The sequence below is a fragment of the Monopterus albus genome, unplaced genomic scaffold, assembly GCF_001952655.1.
Source record: "Monopterus albus unplaced genomic scaffold, M_albus_1.0 scaffold3.1, whole genome shotgun sequence".
NCBI lineage: Eukaryota > Metazoa > Chordata > Actinopteri > Synbranchiformes > Synbranchidae > Monopterus > Monopterus albus.
Window position 1 is genome coordinate 5,806,828 of NW_018127883.1, and position 17,105 is coordinate 5,823,932.

The 17,105-nt window shown below is 40.4% G+C and overlaps 2 protein-coding genes across 5 annotated transcripts in view; one reads left to right on the forward strand and one right to left on the reverse strand.

Annotated features, from left to right (window-relative positions):
* Positions 1-15,388, reverse strand: part of arid4b (AT-rich interaction domain 4B) — a 45,421-nt gene extending 30,033 nt beyond the window's left edge. For 2 of the 3 annotated variants that reach the window (XM_020603314.1, XM_020603298.1), the window contains exons 1-3: positions 15,074-15,388; positions 12,798-12,840; positions 455-565 (exon numbers count right to left, since the gene is read on the reverse strand). In XM_020603314.1, coding sequence (XP_020458970.1) covers positions 455-565; positions 12,798-12,803 — 117 coding nt within the window. In that variant the 5' untranslated portion in view covers positions 12,804-12,840; positions 15,074-15,388. Of the gene's footprint in view, positions 1-454; positions 566-12,797; positions 12,841-13,574; positions 14,952-15,073 lie in introns of those variants that run through there. The other variant, XM_020603306.1, reaches the window with a different exon arrangement.
* An 85-nt stretch (positions 15,389-15,473) lies between these two features.
* The window catches only part of ggps1 (geranylgeranyl diphosphate synthase 1), a 21,107-nt gene continuing 19,475 nt past the window's right edge, over positions 15,474-17,105 (forward strand). The window contains exon 1 of one of the 2 annotated variants that reach the window (XM_020603327.1): positions 15,474-15,979. The gene's annotated coding sequence lies outside the window, so the exon portion shown is untranslated. Of the gene's footprint in view, positions 15,980-16,037; positions 16,205-17,105 lie in introns of those variants that run through there. The other variant, XM_020603336.1, reaches the window with a different exon arrangement.

Below are 17,105 nucleotides of genomic sequence, written 5' to 3' on the forward strand. Positions count from 1 at the left end.
ATTCCTGCTAGAAAGAGTGGACACTATGAGCAAGAAGGATGCCTGAGGATGTAATAGGTAACTGGTGGGCTAGGCCAGGCCTCACACTGTTCACAGCTGGGTGACTGATCAGTATTTCAACTATATGAACAACCTTATCCAGGTGGTAGAGCTCCAGCATGTGAACAACACAACAAGACTTCTGGCATCATCAGAAACAAGTAGACCACTAAAATGCACACTCAGAAGCAATGCAATCCTATATATCTAATCAATAACCCAGTCTCTGAAGGAATGTTTAGGACAATGTTAAATGTGGTCACCTTCAATCTAACGGTGTCAATGACTGAGCTGTGTGCTCAAACCCAGAGAGCCTTAAAAAATGCTGCATTCCGCATTCCACTTCACACACACACACGAACACAGACAATAAAATGTTCATTTTGAAACATGAGCACTTTAAAATATGACTTACCTTGGCCTTAACTAGTCTCTTGGCAGTCTTAATCTTGGCCTCACAGAAAGCCCCTCGATACTTGGCGCTCACATCCGTCCCCACTGTCAAGTAGGGGGGCTCCTCCAAAGTCTGAGGAAATAAAAAAATAAATAAATAAATAAATAAAAAAACACACACACAAGTGAGTTTAAGGCCTTTTTGGTATATATAGCTTACTGACACAGGTGCATTCTCACAGCTAAAGCAGGAGGACACACACACACACAGGCTTTACATAGTCTATGCCAGCTACGCAAAACCCACCGGGCTCAGTGATTCATCCATGGAAAACACATACCATCTGCTGTGGGTATTGGAAAACAAGCTTCTGAGGGAGCAAACAAAAAGGCCACTTCACTACTGCTTTGATGACTACAAAGACGAAGTTATCCGAAACACATAGCACCATCTTGTGTCACCAATGGATGTTTATCAAACCCTTTTATCCCCCTCATGAACAGATTTGCAGAGCGTAGCATACACAGAGAAAACAGACAGCGTGTGTGGATGAGGGCAGTTGATGATTGTGGTTTATGTAGTGTGGAGATGAATTTACTGCAGATATTTCGCTAAGCCTTGAGAACATGTCTAACCTAACAGTGGTATGTTTAGACATCTTTCTAGAGCCAGAGTGGACCATAATTCCTGCTTGACAGGACACATCAGGACCAACTGCAGTATGTCATATGTACATACAGTATCTCACAGCAGGTTTTTAAGTGTTACTCGAAGCAAGAAAAGAAAACTTCTTTCTGAATGAATGAATTAATAAAGTGTACTAATGTCCAGTGGAATAAACAAAAAGGTGTTCATCTGACATCTCTTCAAACAAGTAATGCATATTAGATTTCATACTAGAGCTTGGTTATTTAATACTCATTAAGACATATCAGCTCTCCAGTTCTTTTCCTTTTTATTTTAAGTTGTCTTTTAACTACACTTTAAGAGATACAAATCAAATTGTAGGGGCCGTGTCCAAATTAATAACAGCTGTTCACTGTTCTCATGTGGTGGATAATAGGTTTGCCATCCCAACTAAAAACTACACCAGAGTTTAAATTTGAGGAAAAATTTATCAGTGACACCAGCAACAGTAGGCACACATGTTTACCATGACCGAACTTTAAGAACTCTTTTAACCTGAATTTCCCTCAGGATCAATAAAGTATCCAACTTTTTTTTTACCCAAACCAATCCATCCCTGTAGCTGATTTTGTCCACTTGATCCTTGAAGTCAGATCCTTTATTTATTGTAACCCAGTGGGTACACCAGCTGTAAAAAAAATGACCTGCTGCCTTAAACCTGTCCTTAACATAGTGCACGTAAGCAAACCCCAGAGTGGCATGAAAAGAAAAACATCTGCCGACTGTTTTATAGCGGAGTTCCATATTGATGGAGAAGTGAACATAGCAGCTTTGGAGGGGGAAAACCAGCTTTGCCTCAGTTTCAGGAGCATTTGCAGGTGCACCATGCCTCTTTAGTACTAGCATTGATTTGATATTAAATTTGAACTTGTGAATTCTCTTCAAGTTCAGGATAGTTGCTGTCCAAATTCTGCTCACACCTTCCTGCTACAACTATTTCACTCAACTGCTCCTCGGTCCATGGATACTACACATACCGTAACATTAAGGACATTAAGTATATTTGATTTATTTATGTAGGTCTGCATTAAAACTTGTCGTGCAGCTGTATTGATCAGGAAAATATGATTAAAGTCAAAGCGTTTATTGTCAAATAAGGACACATTTCCCTGTACAATGAAATTCTTACTTTGCTGTCCACAATGAATACCAAACAATACAAATAAAATATTAAGTAAATAAATGGTAATACAATTTGTATTTGAACTTGGCAGACATTCAATATTAAATGACTCAGATTCAGAGTCGGGGGTCAGATAAACATGATCAGGAGTTCCCTAATATGCGTCATCACTGATCTTGAAATAATGAAGTGAATTTCACCACACATGCATGAGCAAAATGCTAAATTGGTGTAACAGGTGAAACAGCAATATGATTAAAGCTCTACTGTGCAGTTATCCAAATGCTAATAAGGATTTCATATCCCTCATTAATTTATGCGAGGTCAAGCTCTACATGATCTCATCTGTAAGACAACTAAGCATGTAGCAATTTTAGGCCACACACTCAAACCGCAAAACCAAAATAAACTGACAATGCTTAGTTATGACACATCGACAGAAGTGAACAGGCAGAATATTACTACATTAAATCTCTGCCAAATTATGATGCACATCATCCAGACTTTGGCTGGCATGCAAACAGGGTGCTGCGATTGATATTAAGAAGTTTAAGTACATACAGAACTGGGTACTAAAAATACTAGTGGTTGTTTGCCAACTGTAATCCAGTCCAGCTTTGTAGAAAACAACTGTCAGGATGGTCTGTTAACTTTAAAGATCCCCTGCAGAGATATGTTAAGGTACATAAAAATACTCTTCTATGAGAACTTATATAAATAGTCTAAGAGTGTTTCCACAAAAAAAGTTCAATAAACCCCTGAAAGGGCCCGAAAACATCTGGTCTTTGCCCTTCATTGTTAATTTCAAGACTTATGAATATTCAAATATATGACAATGAGCTCAAGCATTACACACTGCCCAGCAGATTAGCTTCGCAGAGGTAGATCAGTGATGTCACCGTGTTTGACGATTCAATGCCAAGAGAGAAGACTTGGGAGATTCACCTGTATATGTTTTAGCCACATACATACCTACACTCTAATCAGGAGCCTGCTGTTCACCAAAATAAGTGTGGCTAGCCTGTTTTTGTACAACACTAGCTGTTAGCTTGTAAGATGGTGGCTAACATAGGCACAGTGGTTTTACACTGTTATTACGCAGCATGAATTGTATAAAAGAAGTCTAAGCTAAATGTGCAACTGTATTCATAGTTTGGCTGAGAGTTTGATGGTATCTGTTCATTTTCTCAGTTGATCCAAAATGTAATCTAGTACCAGATAACATGGAGATTAGCAGCAGGCTAACTGCACTCAGAGAGCCCAACATAATATTCCAACAATGGTATGTGTCTCATATAAATGACAAATAATAAACTATTGGAAAGAAGCTGCAGGGTCCGATTTATATCCAAAAATTGTGTACTTTTGACATATTTGCTGTCAGCATATAGAACATTTGCTCCCACTCCTGGTTGCTGAAAATTTGGTTCTGGCTGTTCTTAGACCAGAGGTTACAGGTTTCTCACTGCACTCCTGCAGATATTTGCATGGCGAATCAAACTGGTTGTCAGATCTTGTGTCATCCTATGTTGGAAAATCAGATTTCAGGGGTGCAAACAGACATCCACCCTCTTCTGCAGAGGAATGTGAAATCTATGCACCCACATCAGTCAGTATAATGGAGGGCAGGTATTTATGGGGTATAAAAAAAGATAAACACATTTGAGTAGAGGGGGTATTTAAAGCAGTGCATCTTTTTTGTAATTTTGTACTGTGAAAACTTTACACATACAGTGGTGTGAAAAAGTGTTTGCCCCCTTACTGATTTCTTATCTTTTTGCATGTTTGTCACACTGTAATGTTTCAGATCGTCAAACAAATTTATATATTAGTCAAAGATAACACAAGTAAACACATCATGCAGTTTTTAAATGAAGGTTTTTATTATTAAGGGAAAACAAAATCCAAAACTATAGATCCCTGTGTGAACAAGTGTTTGCCCCCCTGTCAAAACACTGGTTTATCGCACCTGAGTTCAATTTCTCTCAGGACTTTGACTAGGCCACTCCAAAGTCTTCATTTTGTTTTTCTTCAGCCATTCAGAAGTGGACTTGCTGGTGTGCTTTGGATCATTGTCCTGCTGCAGAACCCAAGTTCGCTTCAGCTTGAGGTCACAAACGGATGGCCGGACATTCTCCTTCAGGATATTTTGGTACACAGCAGAATTCATGGTTCCATTTATCACAGCAAGTCTTCCAGGGCCTGAAGCAGCAAAACAGCCCCAGACCATCACACTACCACCACCATATTTTACTGTTGGTATGATGTTCTTTTTCTGAAATGCGGTGTTACTTTTACGCCACACATAATGGGACACACACCTTCCAAAAAGTTCAACTTTTGTCTCGTCTGTCCACAGAGTATTATTCCAAAAGTCTTGGGGATCATCAAGATGTTTTCTGGCAAAACTGAGACGAGCCTTTATGTTCTTTTTGCTCAGCAGTGGTTTTCGTCTTGGAACTCTGCCATGCAAACCATTTTTGCCCAGTCTCTTTCTTATGGTGGAGTCATGAACACTCACCTTAACTGAGGCAAGTGAGGCCTGCAGTTCTTTGGATGTTGTTGTGGGGTCTTTTGTGACCTCTTGGATGAGTTGTCGCTGCGCTCTTGGGGTAATTTTGGTCGGCCGGCCACTCCTGGGAAGGTTCTCCACTGTTCCATGTTTTCGCCATTTGTGGATAATGGCTCTCACTGTGGTTTGCTGCAGTCCCAAAGCTTTAGAAATGGCTTTATAACCTTTTCCGGACTGATAGAGCTTCATTATTCTCTTTCTCATTTGTTTTTGAATTTCTTTGGATCTCGGCATGATGTCTAGCTTTTGATGATCTTTTGGTCTACTTCACTTTGTCAGGCAGGTCCTATTTAAGTGATTTCTTGATTGCGAACAGGTGTGGCAGTAATCAGGCCTGGGTGTGGCTATAGAAATTGAACTCAGGTGCGATAAACCAGTGTTTTGACAGGGGGGCAAACACTTGTTCACACAGGGCTTTGTAGTTTTGGATTTTGTTTTCCCTTAATAATAAAAACCTTCATTTAAAAACTGCATGATGTGTTTACTTGTGTTATCTTTGACTAATATATAAATTTGTTTGACGATCTGAAACATTACAGTGTGACAAACATGCAAAAAGATAAGAAATCAGTAAGGGGCAAACACTTTTTCACACCACTGTAGCTCTGACTGATGAGGTTCTCTGTACACTATACTATTATAAAACGTTAAGGTGTGGATTCAAGACGGCAATAAAAAGATAAATAATTCTAAGATGTAACTTTATGCATCACTAAAAAAAAATGTTATACTAAAGCAAATGCTATCAAAAAATTCACACAAACTGGTTGCAAAAAAAAAAAAAAAAGACAGAAGCACAGACTGACAACTTGCAACCATGAGCGTGTTCCAGTCAAACCAGGACAGGGTTCCTCCTGTCCAGTGTTTCTGGGATTCTACAGATGGGATTCAGGGGCAGAGTCCAGTGCACTTCAGCCTCTCAGATAATCACCTGCTTAGTCTTCAGTGCAGTCTGGCCTCAGCACCAGCTGCCTTCGTCAACCCCAGGGTTACATGACACAGCAGCTATTTCCACTGAATATCCAACTGTCTTGTCAGCCATGGCTTCAACAAAGCTGGACTGCTACTGTGTACGCCATTGTTCCGGCTCCTCTTTCATACTAATACTTGTCTCCCTTTGCTCCCCCCTGCTCTGAGCCTGTTCCCTTCTTCGACATAAAAGAAGACTCATGTTAGTGACTCAGAGAGGAAAGCTTGGGTTATCTTAGAGCTGTGGCTGCCAAACCTCCCCAACTTAAAAGGAAGGCTTGATAACATTTAAATCTACATCTGTTATGCACACATGCCAACACAAATAGAGGCCACTCTGTTGTTTCCTCTAATAATGGCCTGCCTCCTGCATTCAGCTACATCTATGAAAGAAAATTCCATACCTTGGATTGAATTGCAATGTAGCCTACAGCTGTCTGAAAACAAAAAAACCCACTGACTTCTTTTTATTTCATAGTTCCTGCCAATGCTGAACAACTAACATGAATGCTTCCATGCACAGATCAACCAATCAGGATGACCAAGCTCAGAGACGTGGACTTCCGTTGCCTTTGGGATGTGTAACATCCTCTCACCAGCTCAAAATATAAGCACAAGAGCTGGTCACACCTAAGATTCTGACATTAAAATATACAGGGCAGTATTTATCATAAGCCTAAAAGCACCACCTCAGCTTGCGTGCAAAAGTCTACATAATGGTAATAACAGCACTATAATCAAGACCATCTTTCTGGCCATTCACCTAGTGCCGCTGATGTGGAAAATACTCTCTAGGCACACATGCTTGATTAAACACATACAAATGTGACCTGGCATAAGGTGCCAAAATGCACCCGCGATCCGCACGGGAAGAAAGAAACATTACTGGTTCAAAAAACTGTAGCTTGACATATCTTAAATACATACACCTTTCAGATAAAAGGTAATTATTTGGATGAACAGTCAGATGTGCACAGATTATCATATTAGATAACACTTAATTTTATTCATGTCATAAAAGCTTTTTCCCTCCACAAAACACCCATCTAAAACAAATGCCAGAGGTGATTTGTTGGTTGTGAGGTACTTCTGTCCAGGCTGTTGAATCACACAGACAATTTAAGCAACATACCACCACCTCAGTGATTACTGGTGATCCAAAGCCTGTTCAGTAGTATATAAGCCTTTCTAGTCAGGGCACAAAACAGACAATACTGCTACATTAAGTCAGAGCTTTAGAAGCAATTCCAGCTTTACCAAAACAAAATATACTGGGGGTGCCACTGGAAACAGTAAAATGAGATCGGTTTCTGCTCAATAAAGACTCTCAGGGCATGAAAAATTTGACAGCCAATTCCACATAGCGCTAGTTGAAAATAAGCTACTGCTTATAGAGCATTTCTTGAACAGCGGGAGAGACTAGAGCATTTTCATTCTACAGCTCAGTATAGATGCTTCCTGGCAGCTATGAAAATGTTAAAAGATGCAGAAACAAACAAACAAAAAACATGACAGCTGTGGCTTGCTACATGTAAACTGTGTGTTGGAGTTCACTGTGGTGTGTACAGCCTCCCTTTACATCAGTCTTCAGGGACAGCACAAGGAAGTCTGGTAATTTTCTTAACAAACCACAGGCTGTTTCTGTCGGCTGCCCCATAGAAGCACCCAGGCACTCGTTGTTTATTCCTTCTGCCTCATTCACCTCCATTAAAGACAATTTGACTGTTATATTGAAGATATTCAGACATTTTACAGACACAACTGTCAAGGTTCCCCTTAGTCAAAGCCAACTCTAACCTGTGCAGTCAATCAATAGTAACAATGCCGTTATGAGTGGAGCTACGTTTGTGGATGAGTCATTTATTTGGCTCCATTTTATCCACTGTCATAGACTGTTATCATATCTCTTTACTACCAATGATTGCTCAAATTGTTATTTCCAGGTTCTCCAAATCAGACCTGTACCCTTTTTGGTGAGGGACAACTTAGCAGGTTTGCAACAAATCATTTATAAATGCTATTGATAATGCCAACCAATATTTTTACTCAATTTCAAAGGGTTATATAGATCTTTTCAGTGCAAACACATTTGAGAGCTGTTGCCGCTAGTTACTCTTGCAAATTAAGTGGCTCTAACCATCAGGGGCGGGGTTCCACTGCCTTGCCCAAGGACACTTCGACACGTGGACTGCAGGCACCGAGATTCGAACCTTCAACCTTGTGGTTTGGAGACAACTGCTCTACCCGCTGCACCACTGTCGCCTCGTGTTATCAGTTACTCCAGCTGATGAGGCCTCTGCTCAGGTGTAGCTTGGGTGGAGCTATGCCAGGGAGATGCCAAGCATAGTTTGCACACTGACCTGACAAGAGGTCTAATTAGGCATCACCAGTGAAAACACCTGTGTGGACGGTCTACACGTGCGCAGGCGCTGCAAGATTTTACATACAAAATGGACAGTGACTTTATACAATGACATTTTCACTGATTAAAATACAAACACTGCATAATGAGCACTTTACTTTGGATGGCATAAGTACATTTTTCTAATAATTTAACTTCAGTAATATTCTGAATGCAGGACCTTTACTTATAACAGTGTTTTTACACAGTAGTATTGCTACTTTTATGTAAGCAAAACATCTTAACACTTCTTCCAATCAGCATAACTTAGACGGGGGATCTTGCAGGGTCACTATTTGCAAGACTGCAACTTGATTTCTCTGGAGACCACTTCCCATATGCTCCTGCATTTAGCTACAGCTGCACTTGTGTGCACAGTGTTTTGCTTGGAAAAAAACTGCCAAAAAATAAAAGAGAAGATGCTGCAGAATGTGGACATGACCCTGTTTGACGGAAAGGGGACAGCAAGGTCTGTCCAGCTTTTCTCTAATTTCACTCTGTCGCGGTACAAGCTGGATGACACGTCAAATACACACTCTTGTTCACTTCACAGTTCCACCAGTTTCTCCCCCTTTGTAATGGTCCAATAGAACCGTGCATTCCGAGGCACAGAGTCACCATAATATTTACCCATAATGTTAGATGTATTATGCATCTTCTGCTGTTTCTGTGCCCGCTATGCTGCTTTCTGTTTTGTGCTGAGAGAGCTCATCTATTGGTTGTGTACCGTGTTTATTGGAAATTTGTCTGTGACACAAACTTACTTGAAAAGCTGTTAGGTGCAGGGCAAACATCGCTCTCTGCAGTTTAGTTTTAGAGAAATTCTTTTTTCAGGTCACTACCATTGTCACTGCCTAGAATTTAATCTAGACTGTGCACCTCTTAAAGCTAAAATTACACATACTGTTGTTAGGATGTGTTACTATTGCATGTTGGCATGTTTGAAGGTCCATAAAAAAGCTAGATGTTATTAGGTACATATACTGGTGTTTATTCAGTCCTACCAGGTTAGGGCAGTTGAAACAGGATGACATAACAGTTAAATGTCTAAGTCAAATCAAGTGTACTAGATTCCTGTGTAACAAATCAATTACTTTCACTGTGTGCATTTTTGTATAGATGTCTTTACAAGCATATAGATCTGCACATTTTGAAACAGACCATGCAGACACTAAGCAGCATTACTGAAACATTATAAACAATAGTTTTTGACCCATTATACTGAACTACAATGAATAGGCTTGTAAACCAAACAAAAGGAACATGTAAGAGGCGTGCAGGAAAGAATTAAGCTCCCTCGCAGCCTAGCTCACACATACAATAATCTTGTTGTGAATCACCTCTTTGTCCAAACCAGAGTCACCACAATTCCAGTGACCAGTGCTTCAGCAGAAGTTGCCTTGACAATGTCATGGCAGCTTTAAACCAGAAAAACATAATCTTAACACCTTTTGTTTACACACAAATCCACTCCTCCTGCACCAGCAACTCAGACCAAGCACAATACTTTTCAGTTATAGAATTTTAACATCTTTAATTAGGTAGAGGAAAACTTTTAGATATGTTATCATCAATCACTGATGCCTCTGGGTTTATAAAAACCTTGTACCCTGACCATTTACCAAACATGTGGTATATGGGTGTTTACACCGTCTGAATGAGTGGTCACACTCACTTACAGTTTGCCCTCATTACTTTTTATTAACATCCAAACACTTGTGTGTTACTTTTGATGGCTTCAACATCAGTGAAATACCTTTAATTCAAACAACAGATATACACAATAGAAAAGGTTTCTCCTAACTTAAAGCATTTATTTTACATTTCTACGTGTAACCTTAGTCACATACCAACAGTTGATAATACCAAACAGACACCATTCATCTTAAGTGCTACAAATTGTATTTTAACAAAGCATGTGGCTCCCAGGCAGGGACACTGCAAGTATGCACCATATTACCACAGCCTCACATACTGTTACTCTGAAAGAAAGTCTGACTTGACTAAATATTTTTCATTACTGCAGCATGGCAATTTTTCTACAGACCGGCGTCAATCAAAACCTCTCAGTTTTTTTCTATTTAATAACAATGCACTTCCATAAAGCTGTCAGACAAACAGGACAAATACAGATGGGTGACAAATGAAAGGACAAATCAGCATTAAGTGTCTCCATAAGGTGCTGAGCCACCATGTGCCATGAGAACAGCTTCAGTTCTCCTTGGCATTGACTCTCCAAGTCTCTGGACCCTACTGGAGGGATGAACACCATTCTTCAAAAAGATATTCCCTCAGTTTGTGTTTTGATAATGGTAGTGGAGATGCTGTTTAACACGTTGGTCCAAAATCTCCCATAAGTGTTCATCTGGGCTGAGATCTGGTGACTGTGAAGGTTACAGCATATTCATATTATTTTCATATTCATCAAAACATTCAGTGACCCCTCGTGTACTATGGACGGGGACACTGTCATCCTGGAAGAGACCACTCATTTATTCTGTTTTTTTTTTCTTCCTTTAATTCGGCACCCGTCTGTATATTGTGAGTTGTTGTAATGGGAAGTTATATTTTGGGCATTTATTAGAAGTGCCATTGTCTTATCATATACTTGCATGCATGTAAACTAAACCATTATGTTATGAATGAATGGATGAAGTGGACACCACCAGACTGTACTTCACTCTGAAATGGTAAAATATTTTAGTATGGGCTTGGACTGCTGGCATTAATACTTGAGATGCTTTCATTAAATCTTGTGTAGGTTACCAAGGTCATAGACAAAGTACAAAAGCCAGATTACATTTGGACTTTGATTATTACAGTTTAAGCACAGGCATATATTTTCATTTTAACTTAAAAGATGAATTAGCTTAAAAAGTTCAAACTATTGCCCAACACGACAGTCCACTTTAAGGATGTCTAACGCTTAAGGAGTTCTATGCAGCACACTGTGTCAAAGCAGTGTGTGCAGTTAATGAAGAAAGGCTGTGGACCATAAGCCAAAGTGACATGAAATGCTAAGTGAACATAATGAAAAGTTGTTCTAGTTACAGAGCAATTTACAGTTTAGACACTGAGCAGATGCTTCTATACAGCGCAGTGAAATATGTGAGCACTTCTCAAGCATCAACAGAGCCAGTTGTATGAAAACAAGAAAAGCTACAACATTAAAACAGAAATGTCAATGGGAAAACATCACTCCTGTCAGCAGTTATGTGGATAAGAAAGTACAAGTACAATATGCCTACTGCTCTCCAGCTGGGGAGAATAACAACTTCAAAATGGTCATGGCACTAACAGCAACTGTTTAATGAATTTTCACATAATATGCTTTATTCAAGTAGACACATGTAGGACATTAGGCAGCAAAGCTAGCCTAAGGTTTGAACAAGGTAGTATTTGTTGGTCCCATGTGTTTCTGTATCATCTGTGCCTAGATGCTCTGTCCCCTGAAATGCATTTCTAGCCATGGCAATGAGAATTCCATTGCCTTCCTATAATATTAATTAGAATTCATTGTACAATCACAAATCATCCTGCAGTAGTATTATTACTATGACAAGCATGAATGCAGCCAACAAAAATGGTTCTGAACTAGAGAAGGAATAAAGTTTGAACCAGATCAAAATGGTGTCCTCAACTCTTACCTGGTTGTTAGCACATTTTTGGGGTGCATCATTTAATTGAATAAAAAAGTAGACTGCTACTTATTGGGCAGTTGTATAGTTAGTTAACCACAATAAGCATAACACCATTAGAGGCAAAGCAAGAGGCTACAAATCATTACCAGGGCAGCTTGTATTCTCATGCACCCATCTTACACTGCATGTGCCAATAAACTAAAACTAGTAATTAAAAATACAGACTCTCTTGTCTCAGTTTCCGTCTGTCACCCAAATTAATGTAGAAGTCAAACCACCCATGTTTTGACTGTACATATGGCTCACATTGCAACAAATGACAAGGCACAACAGCCTGCAGGCATAACAACAGACAACTGTGATTCATTAAAACTATAGGAAAATATTAAAAACCTTTCTTCACAGCCTATTTCCCAAACAATAACAGTTGTGACTTTTTCCAACTTGAATGGGACTGGAGAAAGCAATGCCAGAGCTTTCAAAGACTTTTGGAATTTTACAGCTTGATTTATTCTTTTATTATGTAAACTTAGATTGATTATAGTCTAAAAAAAACTGTTTTTAAAATGAAATTCATACATATCAAAACCCATCCAGCTCTTATCTCTGTGTATAACTCGATAACACCGCACCAAAATAGCAACAATATGAGCTCCCAAATTGCATTGTGAAGTACAGCTGAAGCCAATAGAAACTCACAGCCATGTTTATCAAATTAATTTATTACCTTGACCTATGTCCAAGACACTTGCCTTGCTATGTTTGAACAGGACAAAATTTGACATTTAGTAAAAGTTCACACCAGCCTTATTCATGAGAACAAACAGATGAAACCCTGCATTTAAAACATTGACAAATTATGTTTGCCTGGCTAACACAAGATTACTACTTCTACTACGCAGAAGTAGTAATCCAGCAACCCTGTGTACCGTGCCATTAAAACACATGCAAAGAAAAATGAATGGACATACCTTCATCTCTCTATGAGTCCTCTAGGTGACCAGTGTACCGAATCTAAGGGTAAAAACAGAGGTCGGGGGAGCTGTTAGACATTATAGTGCCAACTTCGGTCTGCTACAACAAGACAATATGTTAAGATGACATCACTTCTTCTGCTACACTGCTGGATGCAATGAAGAAGCTGGGCGGCAGGGCAGACACACTTTACACTGCTTGGAAAAACATCGTCTGCACATGAAATATCCTTATAGTGACTGCGGGTTCCACTCCGAATTGAAGTTGCAATTGATTTAAGAAAAGTTTAAAGAGCCTTCGCATAAATAAGCCTAACTAATGCTTGAGCTTTCGAGCCACATTCCAGAAAAATATCCGTGTAGCAAAGTAAACCGTGACGGGCTGCTCACTCTCATTCGCAGAGCCCTTAAAGCCGTTTATGTAATGCCCAGTGTGCTGTAGCCAGTCAGTCAGCAGTCAGGCTGGGCTTGTGGCTACGAAGGGCCAGCAAACACAAACTAGTCGCTGGACAAACAGACGACTTCCTCTCTCGGTCCATCACAAATGCAATGCGCGGAAAATGTACAGTATAGTATGAAGTGATGTATGGTAAAAAGGCGCTCGGTTCTTCGAGTAGCTACGGCGGCGTGGTGTGCCCGCTGTCTGCGCTGCACCGACTATAGCAACACTACAGCAGAGTATGACGCCATTTCTGTAGCTGACAGTCGGCTAAAAAGGAGAACACTCCAGCGTACAAACACTGGAAAACTGCGGTAACGGTGGTCGAAAATCACCTGCCCCTCTCAGAGCCATTTCTCTCTCGGTGACGAATCTCCCTCTCTCTTTTTTACAGGGAAACTGCCCCGAGATTGTTCATTTTCGATTTTTGCTTCTCTCCCTTGTCTCGGTGCGCGGCTCTCTGCGGAGAGTACACTCGACAGCAAAAATAGAGATAACAACACTGCTTGTGGACAGGCGAGCCAGCCACTAAAGCAGACCTTTACAGAAATGTCATGTTCAAGCTGTGTCGCAATAACCCCGTTAAGTTGAACAAAGTGAGAATCGGTCCCGCAGCCCTATACAAAGTCACTTTCTTTCTTCACTAAAATGTTTTGGTTATCGACTGGTCTGGCATTTCGCTGACTGTTCACGGAGTAACGTCGCTTCTGACAAAGAAACAACTCGACGAAACGGTTCGCAACAAGGTCAAGCTCGAGGAAGACTTGTAACACAGTAACATCGCATTAACACCTACAACATTTTATTGTAATAACAGAGGACAAGGTCGCAGCTCTCTTCTGTGGCTCTTAATCGCGGTGAATGATCGCGGAGAATACAATGTCATCCGCCCCAAATAATTTGCTAGACCAGCCGCTGCGAGTAAGGGACTGACCGACCACGACCACGACCAATAATAAGGAGCACACCACCCGAGTCTAGACCGTATTTTCCTCCGTGTTAAACCCCGATAACCGTGGTTAACTAAAGCGTCGAGCCCATCTAAACCTCTTCAGTAATTATTCCTGCCTAGTCAGTTTGTCAGGGGTTGATGTTACCAGTTACGGAAATGTGCACAAAAAACACTAGTCACGCACACACAACACTGACAATAACACTAGCCCTCTTCTAGCAGAAGGGAGACAACCCAGCTCGCTTCTGGTTATAATGCCACAACTGATCCAGCGGGTGAGCGCCTTGATACCAAGGTAGCCCATCTAGTCGTAGCTACCCTGGACAAGTCAGTCGTGAGAAGCTAACGATACTGGCGACACAAAAGAAAAGCCTGACAATGCAATGTACCTGTTAAACTACACCGCTTACTCGGTAGCCAAGAAAACATATCCTGCAGCGACGCCAAGTTTATACAGGTCACCAGTGGTTTCGTATAATATCACTTTTGAAGGCTATTAGGGAACACCATGACAGGCGCTGCTCGACGACAACCCCTCCGAGGATTCCTCCGCTCAGCAACACAACACTCCGGTGCTTGTCCAGCAGGCTTGACACTATTCAACCCCCTAGTAGCATAACCTCTCACTGTGCTCATCAGCTTAATTTGGCTGGCTCCAGCATAACTTTGTTATCGAGATAACCAAGTTGTTTCTGTATTCACAGCGGACAGCCTTTTGCTGTGCAGTCGTCTAACTCATTCATTCCCTAAACCCGCCATAAACACATCATCGCCTTAGTTAACAAGTTAGCTAACGTCAAGGTTGACTTGGTAGCAAGCAGGGAAGCAAGCTAGTAAAATGTTCAAAATAGCAATGGCTTTGGCGATCAAAAGCAGCCTTACCTATGCTGTCAAGCTGAGAAACACTTGTGTTTTTCGATGAAAGTGAATCAGTAATCCATAGGAACATTTATGTGGGGAAAACTGACAGATTTTAACGTCGTCCGTTGAATCCCAATTGATGTTGGATGCGGAGAGCTAAAAGTCCCTTTCGCAGAGATCTGCTGTTTGTCTTGTTGAGCACCTCATCTAGCCTAGCTCTTTCTGTGACCCTCTCCCCGCCTCCTGAGAATGATTGGCTCCGCCTCCCCAAAATCTGCTTGCCCATTGGGTGGCACTCAAAAGAGGACTGCCTTCACAGCTCATGATTGGCTGGTTCAGGAGAAAAATATCTATGGTAAACTGTTGAAGTAATCTTACTGGGCGGCTATCACAATACAGAGAGTAAAAAAAGCCAAAGAACTACAACCCCCACTTTTGGAGCAAAATTGTGCGTTCGATATGTCTTACAGACTGTCCCAACAGCACGGAGCTGTGTTTTTCTATTTTCCTTACCAGTCGGAAGCTTTTACCGGACAATGAAGAACACAACTGAAACACACATTGTGCAAGGCACCCATGCCGTATTTCCCACCTACTCTGCGCCTGCTCTGTAACGAAGCCGAAGCATATATATATAGCTCATCAGACTAGCTTGTCTTGAAAAGTGTGTATGGTGCAAGGTTAGCATAGCATCTGGTGAATTGACCAGTAAATATACGGACCTAAAATGATATGAAAGTTTGGATAAGACAGTCATATCGGTGCCTTAGTTAACCAACGCTGGAGTGGAAGTTTGTACTTTGGAAGGAAGGACAGAAATATTCAACGGTGGTATACCAGCGCTTTTATGTTAGCCTCCTAACGCTAGCTACCTAGCATTCTGGCTAACAGGAAAGAGGACGGGCTAGTCCGCAGACCGCAGCCAAGGTGGGTGGAGTAAAACACTTGAAAGGGGACCTGAAGAAATCTGCAGAATATCACAGCAGCATCCTAGTTTTAAAGCTCTGCTGTGTATGTGTAATTTGGCTCACTATAATTTTAATAATACAAAAGTATGGGATAGATATATAACGCTAACTGAACCGAGAAATGATTTGTTGTAGAGTGTAACTTACAACATTAACGGGAAATGACCTAGATTAATCAAGTAAGGTACGTGATAGTGTTTTTTTAATAGGCATTTATTATATTGTAGTTTTCCATCCCACCAAATGATATATGTGGTGGAATTATACTGTAAATTGAATTACTAGATCTCCCCCATTGTGGGATTAATTATGAGAGTAAAATTCGATTGATCCTGATTTCCTGGTTGTTTAGTCTCTACTGCTGTTCCTGATTCTCTCCAGTGCTGCTTTGCCCTGTTTTTAGTTGCCTTTGATTTGCTTATATTGTGCTGTGTAAAACACTGTTGATAATTTAATATACTGAAACTAATAGTCTAATACAACACTCGTGCATTAAATTCTACCTTCATGAAAGTGATTATGTTTAGTTGTTGCTGATACTGTTTTAGAGAGGTTGTTAGCAGAGTATACCAAACATCACACGATAACAACGTCGTCTTTCTTTAGCGTTTCACACCAATTTGTGCTGACGCACTACCTTTTATTAACCAATACTAAAAACACTCAGGTGCAATCATTCAAATCCTAATTAGGTCACATGATCACTACATCTCTCAAATCACATACAAATCAATACAATATACAATATAAATACAAACACAATAAGAGAGCACATCATACATTAAAATGTCAACACCCCCACTTGCTCTCACATTTGTTACCCTTCTTCTTAACCACATAATTCATACACCAAACATAAATATGTTAAACTTCATTAATTTAAACTTTGTTGCTGGTTTTGTTAAAATATCCGCAAACATGTTTTCAGTGGGACAATATTCCAGACTGATTTCTCCATCATTCAACATCGATCTTACAAAATGGTATTTAATGTCCACATGTTTACATCTTTGTCTGTACACTGGATTTTTTGCTAAAGCTATAGCACTCTGTCTTCATAAACCTTAATTTCATATTTCAAACCA